The sequence below is a fragment of the Galeopterus variegatus genome, unplaced genomic scaffold (assembly GCF_000696425.1).
Source record: "Galeopterus variegatus unplaced genomic scaffold, G_variegatus-3.0.2 Scaffold3920, whole genome shotgun sequence".
In the NCBI taxonomy this organism is placed as follows: domain Eukaryota; kingdom Metazoa; phylum Chordata; class Mammalia; order Dermoptera; family Cynocephalidae; genus Galeopterus; species Galeopterus variegatus.
This window is the reverse complement of record NW_007730031.1, coordinates 152,722-176,719: the sequence shown is the minus strand read 5'-3', so window position 1 is coordinate 176,719 and position 23,998 is coordinate 152,722. Positions and strand designations below refer to the sequence as shown.

Below are 23,998 nucleotides of genomic sequence, written 5' to 3'. Positions count from 1 at the left end.
TTTTAAGTTTTAAACATTTGGTTGTATTTCATGTGGCTGTTAATTCTACTTAATAGTTTTTTTTTAAAAAAAAAAGATTTATTGATTATACATATTTGGGGGTTCAGTGTTGACATATGTTGATCAAATCAATATTACTAACATATATATTGTTATAAATCATACTTATTCTTTATGCCTCTTGTCCAATTTCTCCCTATCCCCCTTTCCTTCCCCCTCCCCCCTCTAATTAACATAGATTTCTTCTCTCCTTCTGAAAGAGTAATGGTTACTCTGTTGATTTGTTGCCTAGATGATCTGTCCAATGCTGAGAGGTGTGTTCAGGTCCCCCAATATTATCATAGAGCAGATGCTTCTTCTGTCACTCTGGAATGAGCTCTGTGGAAAGAGACATCCTCTTCTTTTCTTTGGTCTCTACTGGTGACTCTCCTTGTGTCAGTGCACTCCGGTGGCTGGCGGACCATCTGCATAGTGGTTGTGGTATCTAGCCACTTTTGCGCCAGCCATGGTTATTGTGGTGGCTGTGGTGGGCTACCCACACAGAGGTGATATCTTTGGCATACTCCTTACATAGTTGGTGGTGGCGATGGCAGTGTGCCTGGTTGTGGGAGGGGGTCCGGTCTTCGGATCCATGCCTCAGGATCCCACGCAGGCCCTGTGGTGCTGGTAGTGTGCCTGGTTGTCCCTCCTCTCTGGCTTGATAGCCCAGGGGACTCCTGGTCCTTCTAGGTGTTATAGGTGTTCTTTGGTGAAATGAGACCTTTTCTAGTTATTATCAAACTTTGGTTGTGGTTACTCTGTTTGTGGGTACTGTTTTTTCTTTCAGTTCTGTGTTGGATTATTTGCTGTTCCCACCACTTCAACTCTGTGCTGGAAGTAATTTGTTGTCCTTTGCTTACTTCTAAGGCAGGGGGAACTTATTGTGGGGACCAGCACTTAAACTCTTTGGTTGAGCTAAATTGCAGCTTTGCTGTTGATTCCCTAGGGAAGGCTTTTTGTGCAGCTCAGGTTTTAATGGTTGACTTTTATAGTACTTCTGGGTTCAGTGAAATCCAATGCACCTGGGTTGTATAGAAACATTGGTCTGGGCCTGAGGCTTTTCATCAAACAGCACCCCATGCAATTCTATATTCCTGACCAGTCTCCTCTGAGTGGTCCTATGCTGATTGGGGGGCAGATCAGCTGTCCTTGCTGTGCCCCAGTGTTCCCCTGGTAGGCCCATCTTCCCCACCACCCGTGCTGCAAACACTTCCCATGGGACAGGTTGTACACTGATCCCTTGTGATGACTCACCGGCCTCCGAGTGGCTCCTTTTTTGCAGTTGTTGTTGCTCTTCATTCCTATGTGGGTCCATAAGTACCCTATTAGTGGTCTTGCTGGCCCAGAGGCCACCAAGGCCCTCTTCTCTCCTGCCACCTCCAAGCAACTTCATCCGAAGGGCAAAGCTGCAGCTTTTGCCTGCTCCTGCTCTGTGTGCTCAGCAGCTCTAGCCTGGATTTGGCCAGGGCTCAAAATGGTCTGAGCAGTTTTTTCTTTCTGTTATCGTGGCTTCTCCTGCCTTCATACACTCCGTAGGTCTCTCCTCCTCTTCCCCTGAGCTCTAGTGGCCTCAGCTTGGTTGTTGTTGCTTTTTAATAGTTGTAAATTGGTTGATTTGTGGAAGAGAGTGATGCTGGGGACCGTCTATTCTTCCATCTTGACCGGAAGTGTCCTACTTAATAGTTCTAATGCCAGTTTAGCTATGGGGCAAATTTGGAACCATAAAGTATTTGAAAATCTTAGGTCTGTATCAAAGGAGGACCTATAACTAATGGATCAAGAAGACAAAAATTTTTGTTGTAATAACAGAAGTGCTGATGATTGATAACATTCATATATACCATCCTCTCATGACTTATTTTTTACAAGCTGAATGAGAGTTTTATCTATGAGATACTTTCTCCTCATCAGGTTTGACTCAACATAGTTCATAAATAAGGGAGCAGTGCCACAAAGAACCTAAGTCTGCAAATTACAGAATGGCTTCTCATATTTCTGAGATACATTCATTTGTTCTTTCCTGAAAATAATTTTTGTAATTGGATTTAATGTAGGCTAATTGTTAAAATTCATTTTTCTAACTACCAAGAAGCATTTTGGCAATGGAGGTCTATAGGATTGTAAGGCTTTGTTAGGAGTATTCCACAGGCTAGCCCATCTATATGTAGAAAACAAAAAACTATCCAATAAGATTTCATATGTCTAACTGTATGATCTTTTGTTTTTGTTTTTTGTTTGGTTTTTTTTTGCAGCTGGCAGATATGGGAAATGAACCCTGGTCTTTGGTGTTATCAGCACCAGAACTCTAACCAACTGAGCAAACCAGCCAGCCCGATCTTTATTAATCAAATATAACTGTCCACTTTTCTGAGCATATATTTGGGCCTTTGTTAAGTTAACTTTTGTCTACTAGATTATAGATTAGTATTTTCAAGTTTTCCTTTAAGTTTTTCTAATTTTACTGAGTATATTGGATCTTGAAAAGAGTTACCATATCTTATTTGCCCTCACTTCAGTTATTCTAAAATAAGGATGAAGTTTGTATTGGGATCCTGTTTACCTGGAAGTTTTATTTTTTTTTAAAACATGTGCATGCAGAATATGCTTTACAGGAAAGTATAGATGATTGAAAATAGCTTTTAAATGAGTTGGGCATGCTTCTTAGCTGTTTGAATCCTTTAAAAAGTAAAAGCAACACTAAAATGATTTGTAAGAGGTGCTGTGCCGATTAATTGATATTAAAACAAAATAAAAATAGAATCCATGAAAAGAAAATAAAGTAATATTTTGATGTTGCATATTTGACCAGTAACTATATATATATACATACATTTTTATATATTTTTTTTAATATATTTTTATATATATGTATGTATATATTTTGTTTTGGACAAGTGATAGATTGCAGAGTAATCAATTATTCTAAATCAAGCATAGTCAAGAAATATATTGTTATATTTTGTATTTGTTATTTGGAATAATTAGTTACTTTATTGTAGCACACATAAGGCAGCTAGATTGTTTTTGATCTCTATAGAAAAACGGATTTCATTTGTTAATAGAGTTGTTCTTGTTGTTTTAAAAGGCTAAGGTTTTTTATTTGCACATTATATCAAAGTTGGCTTATGAATGTAGAATAAGGCAAACTGTGCATCCGCTTCAGTTATTAAGAAATTACACATTTTGATTGCTCATATTGCTTTTTTTAAGTGAGGAAATGAAAACTGTCTTGAACCCCGAGTATCTGGAACACGATGCCTAGTAAGTACAAAAACTTTGTTATTTTTATTTTTTTATATCATTATTACTTAAATGAAGGTTAATAAACATAGCATTATATTATTTTTCTCGTTTTTAGTGCAATGTTCTCACAACTTATGGAAACTGCTGAACCTTGGTTTTCTACTTTTGAGCATGACGGTCAAAAGGTAAATCTTGTAATACAGATCTTTTTGGTGTATTTGAGGGAACAAATGATTTTAGTAAGTAACAACATATAATCAGAGAATAATATATAGCCATTATTATTGCATTATATGATATATAGCTATTATTGCTGTAACAAAAATGAAAATATGAAAATACCTATGGAATAAGTTTCAATCTGTATCTCTAATAATAGTGTCAGATATACAAAGGCAATATAAAGATTTATGTGAATAAATAGAAACTTTCCTTTATATGTGTGCATATGTTATTCACGTAGTATAACTGCTTATTTATAAAATTGTTATGAACTTTCTATTGCTATTCTAGTGAGTTGATATACACATTGTTACTGAAGTGCATAGATAAAATATATATCAGGTAGATTGTTTTGCTTTTACTAATGCACCACTATTGAATTCACACATTGAGTATCAATACCCCTTACCCTTACTTTCTCTTATCTTTATTTTTAACTGGTTTTTGCCTTTTTATAATTAATATGCCATAACATTTACCTTTTTAAATTATACATGTTAGTGGTTTTTAGCATAATCACAGGGTTATGCGAACATCTTCACTATCTAATTCCAGGACATTTTTATCACCCCAGAAGGAAATCCCATACCCACTAACAGTCACTCCCCATTCCCCCTTCCCACAGCTCCTGACAGTTCTAATCTATTTTCTGTCTCTATGGACTTCCTGATTCTAGACATTTCATATAAATGGAATCATACCGTATATGCCTATTTCTAACTGACTCCTTTTACTTAGCATAATGTTTTTAATGTTCATCTATGTTGTAGTATGTAACAGTATTTCATTCCTTTTTATGGTTGAATAATATTCTATTATAAAGATATAGCACATTTTATTATTTCATACATCAGTTGATGAACAGTTGGGTTCTTTTTACTTTTAGCTATTGTGAATAATGTAATGAACATTCATGTACAAACTTTTGTATGAACATAAGTTTTTAATTCTCTTTACAAATAGGAGTTGAATTGCTGAAATTAACTGTAATTTTAGACTGACTTACACGCTATCTTAGAGATCATTCTGGTCTCTTTATTATATTACATGATATTGGAAAAATACAGATTCTTCTGGTGATGGATATTGTCGAGAATGTTTAGTATGTTATTTCTAATATGGTTAGTCTTTTTATACTAGTATAATTTCTGGAAATCTGGTTAGAAACCATATATTACCAAGTCACTTCATTTCGTCTCTTAAAATATAAAATGGATAACTAATGCTTTTCATACCTTTGGGCTAGGCTGGGGATTGGCAACCTACTGCCTGCAGGCTAAATTTGGCCTGCCATCTGTTTTTGTACATCTTATGAATTAAGAATATTTTTTTACATTTTTAAATGGTTAGAAAACTACCTAAAGGAGAATAACTTTTTCGTGGCATGGGAAAATTATATAAATATCAAATTTTCATGATCATAAATAAAGTTTTATTGGAACACAGCCATGCTTATTTGTTTACTTATTGTCTGTGATTGCTTGGTTATTACAATGGCAGAGTTGAATAGCTGCAACGCAGACTGCCTGACCTATAAAGTCTAAAATATTTACTTTCTGGCTCTTCACAGGGAAAGTTTGCTGACTCTTACCCTAGGTGATAAAGTGTTCTTCACATATCAACATTTTACATTCTGTAAGGGTTGCTGAAGGTGAAACCTGCTTATAAGCATATTTAAGAAACTATTCAGTATTTTAGAATGATAACTTTATGCTCTTGGCCAGTGACTGATGAAATCATAGACATATGAACATCAAAATTTTGAGCTGAGAATATTAGAACATATTTAAATGCTAACATCATGATCATTTCATGTAGTGGTCGTTTTGTATTTTATAACTGAGAGTATCTGAGAAACTGAATGATTCAAATGTGAGGGTTACTAATTCTCAGTTTTACCTATTGGTTTGTGTTGATATTATTGATACACATTCATGAAAGCCAAAACTACATAAAGATATTCATTTTATCAAGGAACACAGTCACGGTGACTTTTGAACGTTAATTACTTGAATATATGAATAAATAATATATTCCTAAAAAGCATGTCTAGTGAATATTTTTTCATTCTCCTTTTTATTCTGTTTCATGACTCTATTACCTTTTTTTAAGAAGTTCTAGAGTATGTTCAGTTCTTCTAGTTCCTTTGAAAATTCAACTATTACTGTGCCTGCTGCCTAGTTTAACATACATTTTTCTTCATAGTAAGACTTTCTTAATGAAGGAAGCCGTCGTGTGTTGGTTTACGTTATGGCGCAAAATCGTTATCTTGCTAATTTCCTCTAACGGTTTGGACTGACACTGATCTATAGACCACACTTAAAGTACCACTTAATGAATGGTTAGAAAGATTTTCAAGGTTAATTGATATATGTAGCTGTCTCATTTCATCATATATGTTAAATGCAAATAGCATTCTTTTTTATGATAAGAAATCCTGAAGATAAGGGAATATTTTATGTTAATTTTATCTTTCCTTCTGATTTAACTATTTTACAAGCTATGCTATTTTGCATTTCAGTGATCATGAACATTACTTTTGAGTTTCTTAAATTTATGAGGTTTTGTTATAAGTATTCTGTGCATAGGGAAAATCTTTCCAAAGTAGTTCATATAAATGTGTAGTTCTTAGACTACACATGAGTCTCTATCAAGAATTTGATAAATGGACTACATATGCTATTGATTTAATGACAATGCATTCTTTTCAACATAGAAATTGATCATACAATTTAATCAAGTTAAACATTTTTTAAGCAGGTCTATTTAAGATAAGTTCTCTTCAAAGATAGTGATTGTATTCTATAGAAGTATGTGTATTCAAGACCCTTCAAAGATGAGTAGATATAACGATCAGTTATTCATGTGATTGTTAGAAACTTTACCTGGGCTCAATTCTTCTACCCCACAATGACTAGTATTCAGCCACACAAGGTTCTCCACTGAAGCAAAACCACATGAGTAAGATGCAGAAAATGTTAGATTGGTCACTTTTTAAGGAAAGTGGCTTCAAAGTAAACAATATATTTTGAATGTGAGTGGTATATTGCAATTAACATGAATTTTAAAAATATCTAAAGTTAATATCATCTAATCTATGTTAATATCATTTAAATCTAAAGTTAAATATGAAAAATTTTAACAGGTTAATTTTTTAAAATTAAAGCATTTAATCATTTGAAGAGAACCTAGATATTACAAAATCAGAAAGATGTGTCTTGGCTTTAATATTTTTAAATAAATGACTGCAGTATAGAGGCTTCCTTTTCTCATGTCTATAAAAATACACAAACTAATTGAGCCTGAAAAAGTAACATGTTTTTCTATCCTTTGGGTATAAAGATACTAGAAATCATACTGTAGGAAGTACAAAGGAGTGAATTTCTTTTTAAGACCTAAAATGATTCAGGAAAGACAGATCTTCCAGAAAGTTTTCCCTTATACTTCCAGGAAGTTTCCCCTTATATTAATACATTCTCCTCCTCTCCTCTGATCTTTCTACCAGATGATTACTAGCTGGTCTTATGTGGAATTCTATTTTTTTTTTTTTTTCTGTGTAGTCTACAGACTATGAGGGCAAGAGCTTTTCCTTCTTTATCTTTGTGTCCTCAAATCTGGTCCAGTGATGTAAAGATGATATTCCTTTAGAGATCTCACAGTGTAGGAAGGGAGAGAAGTAGCAAAGGAGACTGTGGTAGCAGAGAGGAAGATAAAGAAATAGGGCCTAGTCATTGAGCGCAATCTTTAAAGATACTGGGGAACTCCTCAGTGGAATTACCGGAGAGAGGATGTTTTAGGTAAAAGAATGGCATCCTCAGGATCTCTGGAAGCACAGGGAGAGTAGAAGCTGGCCAGGTAATGAAAGGGCTTGTAGACCTGGCTACGGAATTTGGATTTTTTACCCTGAGTAAAACTGATAGGGAGCTAATAAAAAGGCTTAAAGAGGGCAGTTTGGCATAATCTAATTACTGTTTTAGATAGATCACCTTGCATTTTGGAAGATGGATTTTAAAAAAGTCTAAATTAGAGGCAGTGAGAGCAGTGAGAAGGAAAGAAATGATTAGGGCCTCAAATCAGGTTTTGACAATAGGACCGTAGAAGAGGAGACAGACAAAAGTGGTACTGAGGAGCTAAATTGGCAGAGTAGGTGTTGTGATTGGAGGATGGCCTGAGGCGAGCATGGTGGAAGGAAGAACATGCTTTTGAGCAGAAGATGATAAGCTCAGTTGTAGGCCTGCTGAATTAGAGACACTTGTGGCAATCCAGGATTCCTTGCCAGCATTTGAGTTTATGGGAGGCACTGGAGAGTTCTATGTTATGAATACAGATTAAGAAGTTTACAAAATGGGTATTGGTTGAAGCATCATGTATGATTGAGATAACACAGGTAAGTAGAAAATAAAACTAAGATCAGAATTGTATGGAGAAGCAAAATTTGAGAAGCAGAAAGAATTTGAACTAGAGAAGTAGACTAGAGAATTAGTGGTAGACAGAAAAATCGCAAGAGTGTGATGCTGTTAATGCCGGTATTGGAGAGAGGTAAAAATGGAGGACTGAGCATCAGAAGAAAGGTCAGACATAATTTGTTAGAAGAAATTATCAGACTTGAGGGGGTAGTTGAAATTTACAAGAAATCATTACAAAGAGTTAGTGATATCTGAGTATGGGATAATAGATGGCAGGAAGGGAAGTTGTATTTGGCCCAAAATGGATTTTATTTTTTAAGTCAGCTATACTTTTGGTCTGGAGAGTTTTAAAATCTTTTTACTCAGCCATTTAAATTGACAAAGGGACAATTAGAGAACATCTTCTTTTCCAGAACTAGTTTCCTTTACTTCCTGACTTTTTTTTTTAATAGTTTTGAGAATTCAAAATAAAACAGTTTTCATTTACTGCTTTTTACTATTTCAGTTTTAGGACACAAGAAATGGTTTTTATCAAGGTATTCATTTATATACCCTGGATGATGAGATAAACTGGCCATGGGCAAATAAACTGTAGTGACCACCACTACCTTTAGTCAAAATTATCTTGTAAAACTTAATGTCACAAGAGAAACTGGTCAAGGGAATACAGGTGAAAAATATTTTATAAGGCATTTCCTGACCATTGCTTTATGAGCACAATCATCTTTATGATGATCAACATATGAGTCCACATTTTAAGCATTTGTCATGAGCTGATTAAAGTAGTTTTTGGTTCCTGTTTAAACTCCCATTGATAAATGGAACTTTAAATTAAAGAATGATGTCCATACATTTGTTAAGTTCATATTGGAATAATACATATTCTGTTCTTCCTGTTTTTAGGGGAAAGAAACACTGATGACCCCCATTCCCTTTGCTAGACCACAGGATTTAGGACCAACAATTGCTATTGTTACTAAAGTCAACCAGATCCAAGATCATCTACTGAAGAAGCATGATATTGAACTTTACATGCATTTGAACAGACTAGAAATTGCACCACAAATATATGGATTGTAAGTATTAAAGTTTAAGTTCAACTACACTTAATGATTATTTATGGTAGTCTCTACATGTCTCAGATCCCTAGAAGTAAGAGCAAGAACTGCTCCAGCTCCATTTTGTTTCACATGTCTTTTGTGGTTTTATGTGTCAGGCTCTATGCTCATTACTTTCACTTATGGTATCTCATCTAATACTCCTACCAGTGCTGATAATCGAATGTTATCCCTTTGTTACAGATGTAAAAGCTACGGCTTAGACTGAGTTTACACCTATTAAACAGTTAAGTCATAATTCAGACCCAAGCAGTACTGGCAATATAATTTGCAGAATCCGGTGCAAAAGAAAAATGCAGGGCCACTTTTGGGGGGAAAAAAAAATAGTAAGAATTTCAAGATGGCAACACCAGATCATTAAAGCAAGCATTCTAAGAAGTGCAGGGTCATACAGGTCATACGCACATGAAGCTAGCCCCAAACCCGAGGATTTTATTACCCATTTCACTTATTAATTTGGTTTTATTATTATTGTTTGTGGGCCAAAAGTAATTTACAGTATGTTTTCCATTAACTTCATGAAAGATTGCTCCTGTTGCACTTAGAGTTAAGTTTCTCTTGCTTTGATTCAAATAATTAGCATATTGAGTTGTCTTTTGTTTGACAATTATTGTTTGGTATTGGACTTTTTTTAAAAAATTAAGTTGAGTAAGAACTTATCACAGCATACTGACCAATTTCCAAAGTAAAATGTTGACTACATTATTTTCTACTTTTCAAGGTAATGACTAATAGTTGTTCTTCTGGTATTTTCATTTTTAGTATGAGAATAAGAATGTCCTGTGATTTCATCACTTTGGGATTATATTTGTGCAAAAGTATCTAAAATATTTGTGTTACAATTCTATCACTGTTCAGCTACAATGTTGTGAGTCCAAAAGACTCTTGATCACAGCAGATTTATGTAAAGATTCAGTAGTATTTTTATTTACTACTACTACAACATTCTTTCATAGAAACTGAAGTTAAAATTAACAATTTTTGCTAGCCAGAATAACTGTTTTGTTATCAACCTTGAAATATATTGAATCTGTAAATTTTTGACTACATTTTGCACTGTGGTATAAATAGAGTACATAATAAGCATCTGTGGGATATGCAATAAATGTCACTTTTGAGGAAAGACCCTCATAACACACTTGGGCTTTGGCAGTCTTAAATTATGAGTTCTTTACAACACTCATGGGATAAATTCCATATCCCCTAAATGCTTATTATACATCTTCCACATCTATTTTCTATTTTCTGGATTAGAAGTTCTTTTGCTATGTGGTTTATAGCAATTTAATTGAGGAGATTGTTGAGTATTGATAAATAATCTGCTAAATGTTGCAGTATAATTTTGAAATATTTATACCACAGTATATCAGTTCTAACACATATCACAGTGTAATTATGTATGAGTATTAAGTTTTTTAAAACCTATATTCGAAGTATAAACATATGGTTAAAAAAAAAAGTAACTCAGTCATCAGAAGTCATAATTATCCACCTTAAAAATTGTATCTCTCAACAGTTAAATATACAGCTTCCTAAACACAGTTAATGATTGAGTTATTCCTCCCCCAGTAGATCTGCTCATCACCACTTTTCTTCCAAACTTCCAGAAAGAGGAGTCTTCTCCTATTTCCATTTTTCATTGATTCACTGTCACTGTGGAGTCAGTGTAAATTATCTGAATAGCAGCAATTAGAAGGAAGAGATTGGGAAAGTGGAAACATGACCCAACTATATGCTGTTTGCTAGAAACTCACTTCAAAGATAATGAAATGCATAGATTAAAGAATGGAAAAAGATATATCAAGCAAACATTAATCAGATGAAAACAGGAATAGCTATATTAATATTGAAGTAGACTTTAGAACAAAGAGAATTACCAGAGACAGAAAGGAACACTACATAATGATAAAAAGGTCAATCCACCAAGAGTACTAAGTTAAAGGGAAATAAAAAAAATAGCAGTCCTAAGTAGTTATGTACTAAAAATAGATCTGCAAAGTATGTGAACCAAAAACTGATAGAATTGAAAGGAGAAACAGACAAATCCACATTTATGGTTTGGAGACTATCAACTGGTAAAACAAATAGAAAATCAGACAAAGATGAAGAACTCAACAACACTATCAACCAACAGAATCTGATTGACATTTATAAAACACTTCATCTGACAATAGTGTAATATATATTCCTTTCAAGCACTCACAGAACATTTACCAAGATAGACCATATCCTGGGCCATGAAACAAACCTCAATAAATTTAAAATAATTAATAGCATACAGACTATGTTCTCTGACCACAAAGGAATCAAACTAGAAATAACAGAAAGGTAACAGAAAAGTCTTTAAACACGTAGAAACTAAACAACACACTTCTAAAATAATTCCTGAATCAAAGATGGTGTCTCAAGGGAAATAAAAAAAAGTACACCGAACTGAATGAAATGAAACTATAGCATACCAAAATCTGTGGGACATGGCTAAAGCAGTGTTGAGAGGTAAACTGATAGTGTTAAATGTCCACATGAGAAAAGAGGAAAAGTCAAAACACTCGTCTGAGCTTCCACCTCAAGAACCAAGAAAAGGAGAGCAAAATAAACTCAAAGCAAGCAGAAGAAAGGAAATAATAAATATGAGTTTAAACTAATTAATTGAAAATAATAATAGAGAAAGTCAATGAAACAAAAAGCTGTTTCTTTGAAAAGAGCAATTAGAGTAAAAAAAAAGAGATCAATTAAATTGACAGATACTAGTAAGACTGTTTTCTTCTACAAGTTTTATAGTTTCAGGTCTTACATTTAAGTCTTTAATCCATTTTGAGTTGATTTTGGTATATGGCAAGAGATAGGGGTCTCGTATCAATTTTCCTTTTTGAAGGGTTATGTGGAAGTACATCGCTTAATTTACACATATTTAGGGGTTGTCCAGATATCTTTTTGTTATTTATTACTAGTTTAATTCCATTATGGTCCAAGAGCATACTTTATATGATTTCTTTTTTTTCTTTGCTAAAGCTTATTTTTTAGCCCTAAGTATGGTCTGTCTTGATGAATATTTCATGTGTACATGAGAAGTATGTTTATTCTGCTGATGTTGAGTGAAATGTTCTATTAATGTCAGGTCAATTTGGTTGATCATGTTGTTCAGATCTTACATATTTTTGCTGTTTTCTGTCGACTTCTTCTATTAATTAGTGAGGAAGCAGTCTCCAGCTACAATTGTAAATTTCTCTACTTCTGAATCCAAAACTACTTTAAAATGACCAGATATCTACATCTAGGATTAAGAGTTAACCACCTAGTATTCTAACGCAATATAAAGAGTACAATTTTCTTTTAATTTATGATAGGCAACTCTGTCCCCCCCCCCCCCCCCACTTTAGACACACAGGGAATATCATTCCTATCATGTGTACAGTTATGTAGAGACTTGACTGTGAAACTTTTAAGTATAATGGGCTTATGAGCTTTGAAAAACCAGTGATTTCCATTATGATCTTGGAATGCTGTAGCTAAAGGAGTATAACATATATTTGAAAATGCGATGTTTAACATAGACCAGGATGTCTCTTTGCTTATTCCTAAAATTGTGCCCATAATTTGAAATTTCTTCCAATTAAATGGCTTTTTCCACTGGTGCTTTGGAACCTAGTAAATATATTAGACTAATGACAACAACCAAAAAAAGTGCTGACATATTCATTTAATATGTTTGAATAGATTTAAATGCTTCTACGATATCCAGCTTCTAATAAGAACTATTAACAATGAGCTTTAAAATACTTTCAAAATATATAGCATATAAAAAAATTTGAATTTTTAGCTATGCAACTAAGACCTCATTTTTTAAAAAATTGTATTAATTTATTAAAATAGTCCATTATTTCTAAAACTTTCTGTAAATATGTGATTAAATTAACAGTTTTAAATTTTATATTTCTGAATAAGAATCAAGATAGTTGAAACACAAAAATGTGCTAGGTTACTGAGAAATACTGATGAACTAAAAACTGAGAGGCCAAAATAGTTCATGGTAGAACATACCCCTCGCCACAAAACCATTCCAGGTATATATACAAAGATGCTAAAAATTCTTTCTTTCAGTGTGTGTATCTTAAACATTACAACACTTTGCTAATGCCAGTCTTAAAATCACTAAGCAGACCTAGGCCAACTTCAGGTTATATCAACATTCTCTAAAGGAAGCCTGATAAAACTGTGACTTCACAATTATGATAAATTTAACTGAATATAGGTGTAACAAATATTACTCCAAAACTTTACAGACATAAAATACCATCTAGTAAGGGTCGGACAGACCTAGGCCAACTTCAGGTTATATCAACATTCTCTAAAGGAAGCCTGATAAAACTGTGATTTCACAATTGTGATAAATTTAACTGAATATAGGTGTAACAAATATTACTCCAAAACTTTACAGACATAAAATACCATCTAGTAAGGGTCGGAAAAAAATAAAACTTCACTAGAAATACGTAAGGCAGAGTTGTTTTTAAATCACAGTGGGGCAAAGGAATGCCTTCTTTAAGCTGTGTGGTTTAATAACTTTAAAACCAACATTGTCTTTGAGTCTGTTAGCTAACAGAATATGCTTAGATTGGAAGGCAAGTAATTTCTATCCTCAGATCAAAACTGTAGGTTCTAAAGCTTGAAGGAGAATTTTTCAGGACTTATTAGGAAATAGTAATTAGTTAATCACTATTTAGTATTCAGTTTCTCTCCCTCATTCCTCATCCTTGGCTTCTTTATTTCACGGGTCCATTTTTCTACTCTTCAGCTCTTTCCATAACCAAGTAAGCCAGAGGCAAATTGAATAGCTATAGCTAATTGCCCTAATAAGCTCTTTCCTACAGCCATATGGTAATTCATGTATGATACCATACTCCAATACTAAGTATACTTTGTAATTAACCTAACCGGTATCATTTATACTAATGATTACAGTTCGTGTCCTTGATACGTCTCTAGCCAGACTTAAGTTTCTACCCTTATTTTTTGACCTCCAGGGATTTTGCTTCATTTGTGTAAAACCTTTTATGGGAAGTATTTGTCTTTCAAACAGATGCCTGCAAATGCAAGTTTTCAGAAAATGTGTCTCCTGACTAGCTTTTAAGACATTTGAGATCAACAATATGCATTTTATGTGAAAATTTTAAGTTATTTTTCTGGCTTTTGTAAAATTATTTTAAGGACTGGGTTTTACCATTAGATATAATCTCATCCCACCCACAATACCAAGGTACAATCTTATCTTCCCACCCTTAGTTCTTTCCTTACCTAAACATTAGAAAAGTGATGAGCTTGCTTAACAGACAACTTCCGAGCTCATAATTTCATAAGATGCTGTTTGACAGAAGGCTGTCAAATCAGTTAAGAGAATTTATTTATTACTCTCTGTTAAAAAGGATAAAAAATAAGAGCCCTTCATCCACAGACCCTAAGAAAAACTTTCTTCTCCACTAAGTGGGTATACAGATGAAACACTAGTGGGTGGAACACGGAGCTTTTTACTTATTTTTGCTTTTGACTACTTTTGGTTCTTAATCATGTGTTTCTTTATCCCCTCAAATTTCTTATTCTTATTTTTGTAGTTTTAAATAGATTTATATCACTATTTAAGTGCAGAAAAAGAAATATTATTTGTTATATTATAAAAATATAGTTCAGTTTGGTTTATGTATAATTTGTTTCTAAAAACTTCTTTTATTAAAATTTGCTTTCTCTAATAAAGCAATGCTTTTATTTTCATTTTACTTCAATTATTATTTGGTAGACATTTTCGTATGATTTCATAGATGATTTTTTTATACCAATGTACTGCCACTCCAAAAGGTTCTTATTAGGACTGAAACTAAATGATTTGTGGGGTTTAAAAAGAAATCCTATTTTTGAAACTAAATGTTATGCTACATAGAATTCATTGGAGAAAATGTTATCCTTTTAAAAGATCTTAATTTAAAATATGCAATTATTTTAATAGATATAAGCTCTAAGAGGCGTCAGAAACAATAACAAAGTGACTGGGACTAGGATTAAAAAAAAAATTTACAGGCCGAGAGGTCACACATATGCTGTGAGTAAGTTCAGCTTTTATTAAAGAGCCCTCTGACCTAATGAAGTCAGTGGGACCTAAATAATGACAAATAGTGCTAGTGAGAACAGTAAACATTGTGGACACTATCAGAATTCAGCCAAGGCAGTGACACTGGAGAGAACCAGACGGAGGTCTAGTTCCTGTAGCTGACCAGCCTGCAAGTATGAAAATGATAAATCTCTCCACCAGTAGTGGGAGGAGAAGGGGGTATAGAACTACAAATATATTTTTGTGGGTAATATTTTATCATGTTGATGCTTGGTATATATTACAGTTTTAGGTCATTTGAATTAGCAATTTATAATTGAAAGAGTTTTGTTTTATTTGAAATAAATATTCAGAGAACTATAATATTTATAGTATATGTACCTAATGTTTCAGTTGCTGAAACTTAGTCATTGCAACTCAGAACCTGATCTTCTCTATTTCTCAGTGGCCAGCAATAAAAAAGTTGAGTTAACATCAAGTGAAGAGTATTTCCTTTATATGGTTGTTATGTGGAGTTCCTATTTGCAAAGCACTTAAAACAGTGCCTGGTGCATAGGAAACACTAAATATTTTTCAAATTAAATAATAATGATAAATCATAGCGGGGATCATAAAGTTCTAGTTAAGAACTCATACCTCTAAATAATAATAGAAATGATAAATAATATCACTCTTTCAAGCTGAAAATTAATGGGGTGGGATTCTGTCCAGAGTCATCAGTCCCATACCCCGAATGCCTTTTGCTCTGGGCTAGCCCATCAGTAAGTAGCTGTCTTTTCTCTGGCTTGATCAGCTTCAGGCAGGAGGAGTGCCTCTACCTCTTGCTATTTATGACAACAGTGCCAAATCAGGATGGACTGGCACCTAATATTGTCTTTTTTTTCTCTTCAACTTTTTACTCCTACTTTCTTCTTTTGTGGGAAATGGATTTTTAAAAAAGCGGGGAGAGTGATCAGTTATCTATTTACCCTGTTTGGCGGGTTATATTGCTGGTAGCTGAGAGCGAGTGCCTCCTTTCTGCACAGTGCCGTCCAGAGTTGGTCTGATAGGCTTTCTTGTGGTTCCCGTCCGCCACCCTGGCTTTCTGCCTGTGAGGTCTTTTATTCTTTTCCACCCCTCCTCTCATCTTTTTCCTTGCTTGCCCCTTATTTACATCCCCACCTCCAGCCAATGCATTCTGCTTGTGTTAAGACATAACGACAGGAAGAGAAAGAAAAGGAAGGGAGGCAAAATGAAACATGAGGAGAGTTTTTTTAAAGTTTGATAGCCATGCATTTAAATTATATATTTAGATTATATATACTGTCTTTCTTTTTTATCATGCAACACTGATCATTCCTCCCCTCTTCCTCTTTTCAAAACTGTCTAAAGATCTCTTTACAAAGATTTGCCTATGCCAAGCTCTACATTCTGGAAGAAGTTCCCAAAAGAATGGGCAATTAGCCCACCACACTCAGTATGAGCACTTCAGAACCAAAGCGTGTGTCCCCACAGCTACCTGACTGATCCCAGCAGCTTCTGACCCACAAATGATTGGCCTCTTTGCTTCTGGTTGCTGCTCATTCCGTTCTAGTTTGTCAGAAGTTTGGTTCTTCACCAATGTGTTCTTAGATTTTAAAGTTTTCACTAAGGAAAATTTAGTAAGCTATTCTATCATTTTTTTCTTAGTCTCTTCAGTTTATGCCTTTTACTTGAAATTATTTATTTTATGATTTTTTCATGTTTAATGGTTTTTTAAAAATAGAACTGTTCAGATCATCATGTATTCAACATTCATTAAGCAAATATTAAGTACCTACTAATATAGACTAATGTGCATATTTTGAATCAGCAAGGAAGAATTGTCTATCAAAAACAATTTGCAAAATAGATGGTTTTAGGAGTGCATGAGCATGCGATCACCCCAGTGTTTAAGCAAAGGCTCAATAGTCCTCAGCTATCAGAAATTTTATGGATAGGTATCCTCATTAATGACAGTTTGGACTAGATTGCAAATAAGTCCCTTTCAATTTTGAAGTTGCACATGTTTTAAAAAACCACAGATTACTAGGATTATTCCCATTTTTTAAAAAAAAAATCTTTAACCAAGAGTGATCAATTTTTTTAAAACCAGCCTACCGGTGCTTTTAATATTAAAAATGATTGTGGTTCTTCTAAAGCATGGTCACTTTAGCAAATTACACATTTATTTTAATGAAGCATTATTATTCAAAATAGTTCTGGAATTCTTTTTCTGGAATTATCTTCATTACTAGCATAGGAGCCACATTAGAAACCTGTTTCATAGCTGTGTAATCAAATAATCAAAGGACATTTTGATCTCTGAAAGTATTGCACAACCTTATTTCTCACATTGGTCATTCACCACATTTGGCTCTAATTAGAAGTGTCCTTGTATGAGTAAAACTCACCTTCAAAATACATCATGGGAGCTGTTCAAAACAAAGCTGCCATGGGCTCTGAAAGAATCATTTTGTGTATAAATTTTGGTATCTTTGTTAAAAGAAGAATCAGTTTCATTACTTTCTAGTCTCATGTTTTATGTATTTTATTAAAATGGCTGTGATGAAAATTTGATGTGAAGTATCATATGGCAAAACCAAAACAATACACTTGGTATTACTTAATGATGAATATTACGTTCTTAAACATTACTAGAAAGTAAAACTTGTGGATTACCTAAAGACGGAGTCCAGTCTGAGATGGCTGTCCTTTCCTTTAAGATACTAATTCACCCAGTGATATACTCGAATAAATTTTCTCAGTTTTGTTGTCTACTTTAGCTATTTTAATTGGCCATAGCCTCTTGAGAGTAGGTGCTTATTCTTAAAAACAATTGGGAGCATGCAGGATCCTTGAGAGTGCCATAAATGGAACAATACATTTGAAGGACTGTGGAAACTGATAGACTAGGGTCCTGGGCTGCTATAGCAGCTGTAAAAATAGCTGAGCCAATAAACTGCCATACCTTCTTTTGAACATAAGGTGGAAGTTAGAGGATCTGGGAGACATTTTGGTAGAGTTCTATAAAAACGTTGGCTTATAAGAAAACAACTAAAGGGAAATGGTAAAGGGAATGAAATGATCCCATCCCTTGGATTGTAAACCACAGTCCAGTTGGCCAGGTTTGGATTTTTAGCTATTGCCCAGCTGGTGAACAGTTCAAAACTATTTTAGGTCATGTGATCCTATTGTAGCCAATTGGGTGCTTTGGCAGACAACAAATATCTATTCACACAAATTGTATGCATTCTGAATTTGTCCATGTGCATTTTCTGCTTGTCTGTATTGATATCAACACATCCACATAGATGGATGGAAAAATTGTGTGTATGGATCTATACCTGTATATTTATACACAGTAATTATGTACTTTGATTCCTTCTCGGAAACAGAATGGTAGGAGTAATCTAGTTAAATCAGTTTCTATGGGGATTTTTTTCTCCTTTTTTCATATTTCCTCTAGATGTAAAAATTACAGTGATTACACATCATAAAGCCTATCTGTAATAAAACGCATCAGCTGGCCAAGGTTTTCATCGCTCACTCAATAATCCATTAATACAGCAGCGCTGCCCAGGCATCTTTATAATACCAACTCGGAGGTAATTTTAATCAGCTAGACCAGCTGGTATTTAACAGCAGCTGTTGGAGACGCCACAAATATACTCAATAGCTGACATCTTTATTTGCAGTTTTTCAAGGGGAGAAGAGATTCTCCTGTGGTTACTTGTATTAAGCATTTAAAAGAAGGTGTAAAGTATACACGGGTTTATACCTAAATGAGAAGGGGAAAGGGATTAATGATAAAACAAGGTGACAAATTCTGTCAGAGGTTTGGAAATGAAGAAACCATGCAGATGAATAAGAATACATTGGCTTTGGGTAGAGTTCAGACCTTTTTCCCAGTTATATTTACACTAATCTTGGGTATCACTAGCAGTAAAAATGTAGTCAGCTGTGTGGCATCCTTATATCGTTCTGCACTAGATTTGTAGTACTCTTTACTACATAAGGCTGTGAAAATTAAATTGATTCTGTGAAAGAGTAATCTGCTCGTGAGGATGTGTTCTGCCTCTGCCACTGTATGCCATGTCGTCTTTTTGTTTTATGAATATATTTTGTTAATGTTCAATTTTGATATTTTAGTTGAAAAGAATCATCATCAATATGTACTGTTTAGTAGTAAATGTGGAATGCCATTTTGCATTGGTGCACATGAGCATGTGTGGGGGAAACAAGCATAGGCAACATGAAGTTAACAGTCACAAACCCATTATAAATAAAAATTTAATTACACTTGGGGGAGCTTGGCTTACAAAGCTCAGAAATCCATAATGGAGCTTGCTGGTAATAAATGCCTGATCTGTTTGCTAAACTCCACTATTTTCTCATCTTCTTTTATAAAATGCTTTGACATCTCCACTGATTAGAAATTGTTAAACAGAGCTGACTTTCTAATTTGTAAAATGTTTTCCCTTTTTTCTCTGTGGATGAGAATTTTACCTTTTGGTTTAATGAAAAAAAGAGAAAAATTAGAGTCAAGTAGGAAAAGGTAAAACAAAACAAAGGTCTTGCAAGATAGTTACTTAGTCCATTTATAGATGATGGCTTTTGCATACAGATAGCCGTGCACTGAAATCTGATGATGGTATAATGTCTGATTCTTATGTAAACAGAAGTTAGGTGGTTCCATTTTCAGTAGATAATTTCTTACGTCGGATAGTTACTTAGTCCATTTATAGATGATGGCTTTTGCATACAGATAGCCGTGCACTGAAATGTGATGATGGTATAATGTCTGATTCTTATGTAAACAGAAGTTAGGTGGTTCCATTTTCAGTAGATAATTTCTTACGTCGTTTTCTTTAAGACTGATTTCAAAATTAAAAGAAATATAAAAAATATATTATAAAACAGTAAATTATAAAAAAGTAAACTGATGGAGCTATGTGTCTTGTGCACTTGCTATAGAAATAGGTTTGTCATTTCTAACACTTGTAGAGCATTCGTAACCTTTCTTATGCTAATAATTTTTGCTGGGAAATGAAGCATTACAAACCCCTAAAAAAGTAAAATTTATTACATTTAGGTGTACTTATGTACTAAATTATCAGAGGTTAACCAAATTCGTGGTAAAACCAAGTCTTTTGCAGGTAACTTCATTTATCAGTGCCACTGATTTTCTTTTCCCAGAACCAAACTGTCTATGTCAGACCATGATTAAATACTTAAAATCCAGTGACAGAATGGATTATTGAGATAGCAATTTGAATTTAAAAATTACTTAACAAGCATTTTTTTGGTTGTTATTTGTAGTGAAAACAGCTCGTTTACATTTGTTTAGTGTGTTTGACAACAGGCAGTTTGATACATTGCCGGGCACAGCGGTAGGTTGGACTTGAGTGGTATTAGCTCTCAGTGTTTTGATTAATGGTAATTGTTTTAATGAAAAGGCATGTTTTAAGTACAACTCATAGTTCTGGAAAACAGAAGTCAACTTGCAAGATCCACAAATACTATTCCAAGTTACATATAAAAAGGGCAAGGAGAACGTGCTGGAGTAATACAGTAGGGTTTTGTGGGGTTTTTTGCCTTTTGCCTTGTATTGTAGTTAGAGACTGTTCTTTATGTCGAATATAAATCTTCTGTTATTTATCTTTTGATCAATATTTGAAGTTGATTTATGATACATTTCTGTATCCCATAATTTAGTTTGTATCTTGTACCAAGGTGAAATTTCACCTGTCTCTACAGTCTACTGTAAAAGGAACATAAAGCCAACCTAGTGTGGTATAGATTGAAGAAAAAGATATTTTTTAATTTTTCTCTGGTCTTGCTTCTCTTGTTTTAAAAGAATGCCATGTAGAAAACAATTAGGAGGTTTAACACTTCAGAGATTCCTGTTGTCTTTTTAAATAAAACATTTTACATATCATTAATATGTGTAAATCCAGGGAGAAATAAAAGATAATGTTTATTTGCAGAAAATAAAAAGTGTATTTTAGGATCAAGTTTTTGTCAGCTTAGGAGCTGTCAGTGTAATGCCCTGATAACATCTTTTATTCTCATACATAGTTCTGTGTACATATGTGACATAAATGTACACATACACATATATCCACAAAATGCATAATGCTCCACATTTTGGTTATTGATTTGTAGATGAGTGTCTTTACCTTTAGCATGATAAAAGAAATACCACTTTTTTCTTTTAAGCTATCTGGGTCCGTGGGAGTGGGTGCTTATGTATGTGTCCTTCGTTTTCTTTTGACTCTTTCATTTTAGAACAGGGGAAATATTAAACTAAATAAATTTGATTGTTTGGGTTTTCTGAGGGAAAGAAAAAGGCTTGGGAAGGGGTGGAAAAAAAATGCCCTTACCATATTTAACCATCCTTTTTTAAGATGGCAAGAACTAAATAAATTTGATTGTTTGGGTTTTCTGAGGGAAAGAAAAAGGCTTGGGAAGGGGTGGGAAAAAAATGCCCTTACCATATTTAACCATCCTTTTTTAAGATGGCAAGAATTTTGCAGGTGGAGGTAATGCTAGGAGATTTTTTTTTTTTCTTTTCATATCTCTTTTCCTTTCTCCCTACTAAAGAAAAGAACTAGGTAATGTAGTAAATGTAATCCGAATATTCTTAAAAGTGGTATGAAGAGCAACTATGTTTGTGACACCAGGGCCGAGAATCAGTATTTGTGCAACTCTCCCCTACTTATTTTTTTTTAAAGAAGCATAGAAAATTTGAGTCCATTGGATAAATATTTACCCAAGAAACTTAGTGTGATGTTCTGAAAATAATAATACTCCCTGATAATAGCAGGATTGTAGGTTTATGTTAATATTAGAGCTCTGACATGAGTATTAACACACATCTCATGTACAGCTTACACACAAGCCATATTCTGTTATATATTTTGGCGGGGAGGTGGGCAAAACTGCAAATAAGAACTTAGGATGTTACTGAATGATTACATCTAAAAGTGGATGATCTTGTTTCATAGCAGCCTGGATTGAGATGCTGTTTGTCAGGTTATTCCAAGCAAAATTAAAATTAATAAATGGTTGTCTAATGCACACCTAAGCCTTCGAGACAAAAATACATAAAATTTTTTAAAAAATTTTTCCTCGTAGTTAACAACCATGTGTCATTGTGGCATCTTTTATTGAAAGGAACTTTATTTAAGTAGCATAAACTTATTGGATGGGCTTCAATTAAATGATGATTTGTTAATGCAAATGTGTAGCGAATGACTGGTAGTGCATCTGTCTCTTCATCCATAGGCCATTACTGTGCAGCATTAGCACATGATTGTAAAAAAAAAGGAGAGATCATTACATGCAGGTAGTACATATTCAATCAATTCTGACCTTATGTCTCTGGTGAAATAAAAAAGTATATAATGTAAATGGTATTTAATCTGAATAACAAAAAAGCCACTCTTAGACTCTCTGTGGCTCAACCTGTTAGGTGATGTGAGGTGACTGCTGTTTGAGATGATGGTTATTGGTGGTCCAGTGGGGAAAGGTTATCACTTCAATCCTTTGTCATTCCTATCATGCACTCCTTCAACCCCCATCATATTTTAAATTCTATTTTCTTTTTCTTTTGGAGAGTGGTTTGTGGAGTAGTGGTGAAAAATGGGTGCTGATGACCACTAGTGAGAGCACATTAAGCAAGCAGTGACAATTAATACAACAACAACAAAAAAAATTGTATAATTAGCTTCAGCTCTATAAGTGTCTAATGAGCCGTTTGTCAGTCTTTTGGTGAAATAAACTACTCTATCTTAATTCTCCACTCTTGCAGCAAATAAATAAAAGTTATGAAACACCCGGGCACCAATAAAATATAATTTATTTCATAGGGCATGACAGAACTCTTTACATATCTAAAATGAACATGTTATTTACAAATGACTTGTGATACTCATATAAACCATGGATCTGTGTGCTAACTGCTTTCATTATAGAGACACAATTTTTTTTTCTGATTGTTTAATCATTTAAACGTATCATTACTCCTAAAGGCATGTGAGTTAAAGTGACTCCTCCTGGTGTGATTAACTCATGAGGCCAAAAAGAATCTCAGAAATGAGCTGTTCTGCAGCTGAAGACATTAAGAATTTACTGGAAAGGACAAAACAATAATTTTCATTTGGGAACCTATCAGCTCTCTGCTGATTATCTTCCTGCCCTCATCTATTTTTAGAAACCCTCATCTCTCCAAAGTTTTTTATCATCCCTGTACGTCAGGCAGAACAATGTTGTAAGCTTCTTTCACTTGTATTTTGTAGTAGGTAAAAAGCTGTAATTACCATACTGGTTTAAAATGCATTGAAAATGTCAAGTGTCATTCAAATAAAATCCCAGATTTTTTTTGTTAATTTTAATTTTTTTTTTTTTTCCACAATGTAAACATTTTTTGTGGCTCTTTACCAGTTTCTCCTTAACCCTGCCTCCTACTCCCCCTTTCCCACCTTGGTGTCCTCAGTTCTCTTCTCTCCTTGTGAGAGTTTAAGGAATTATTGCAACTATTGTTTCTTTCTTTCTTTTTTTTTAAGCTCCCACTTATGAGTGAGAACATGTGGTATTTCTCTTTCTGTACCTGGCTTATTTCACTTAACATGATTTTCTCTAAATTCATCCATGTTGCTGGGAATGGCAGAATTTTGTTCCTTTTTATGGCAGAGTAATATTTCATTGTGTGTATATAACATAAACAGAAGAAGCATACACAGAAACTGTTTTTCAGAATAGCCTATATCATTGGTTCTCCAGTGTAGTCCCAGAACCAGCAGCATCAGCATCACCTGAGAGCTCGTTAGAAATGCAGATTCTTAAGTTTCTCCCACCTACTGAATCAG

At 34.0% G+C, this 23,998-nt stretch overlaps 1 protein-coding gene across 1 annotated transcript in view; it reads left to right on the top strand.

Moving 5' to 3' along the window:
* LOC103601871 (TBC1 domain family member 5-like) overlaps positions 1-23,998 on the top strand; it is a 184,095-nt gene that overhangs the window by 20,119 nt on the left and 139,978 nt on the right. Inside the window, exons 4-6 of the mRNA XM_008586280.1 lie at positions 3,250-3,300; positions 3,398-3,467; positions 8,814-8,986. Of these exons, the coding sequence (XP_008584502.1) occupies positions 3,250-3,300; positions 3,398-3,467; positions 8,814-8,986 (294 nt within the window). The remainder of the gene's footprint in view (positions 1-3,249; positions 3,301-3,397; positions 3,468-8,813; positions 8,987-23,998) is intronic.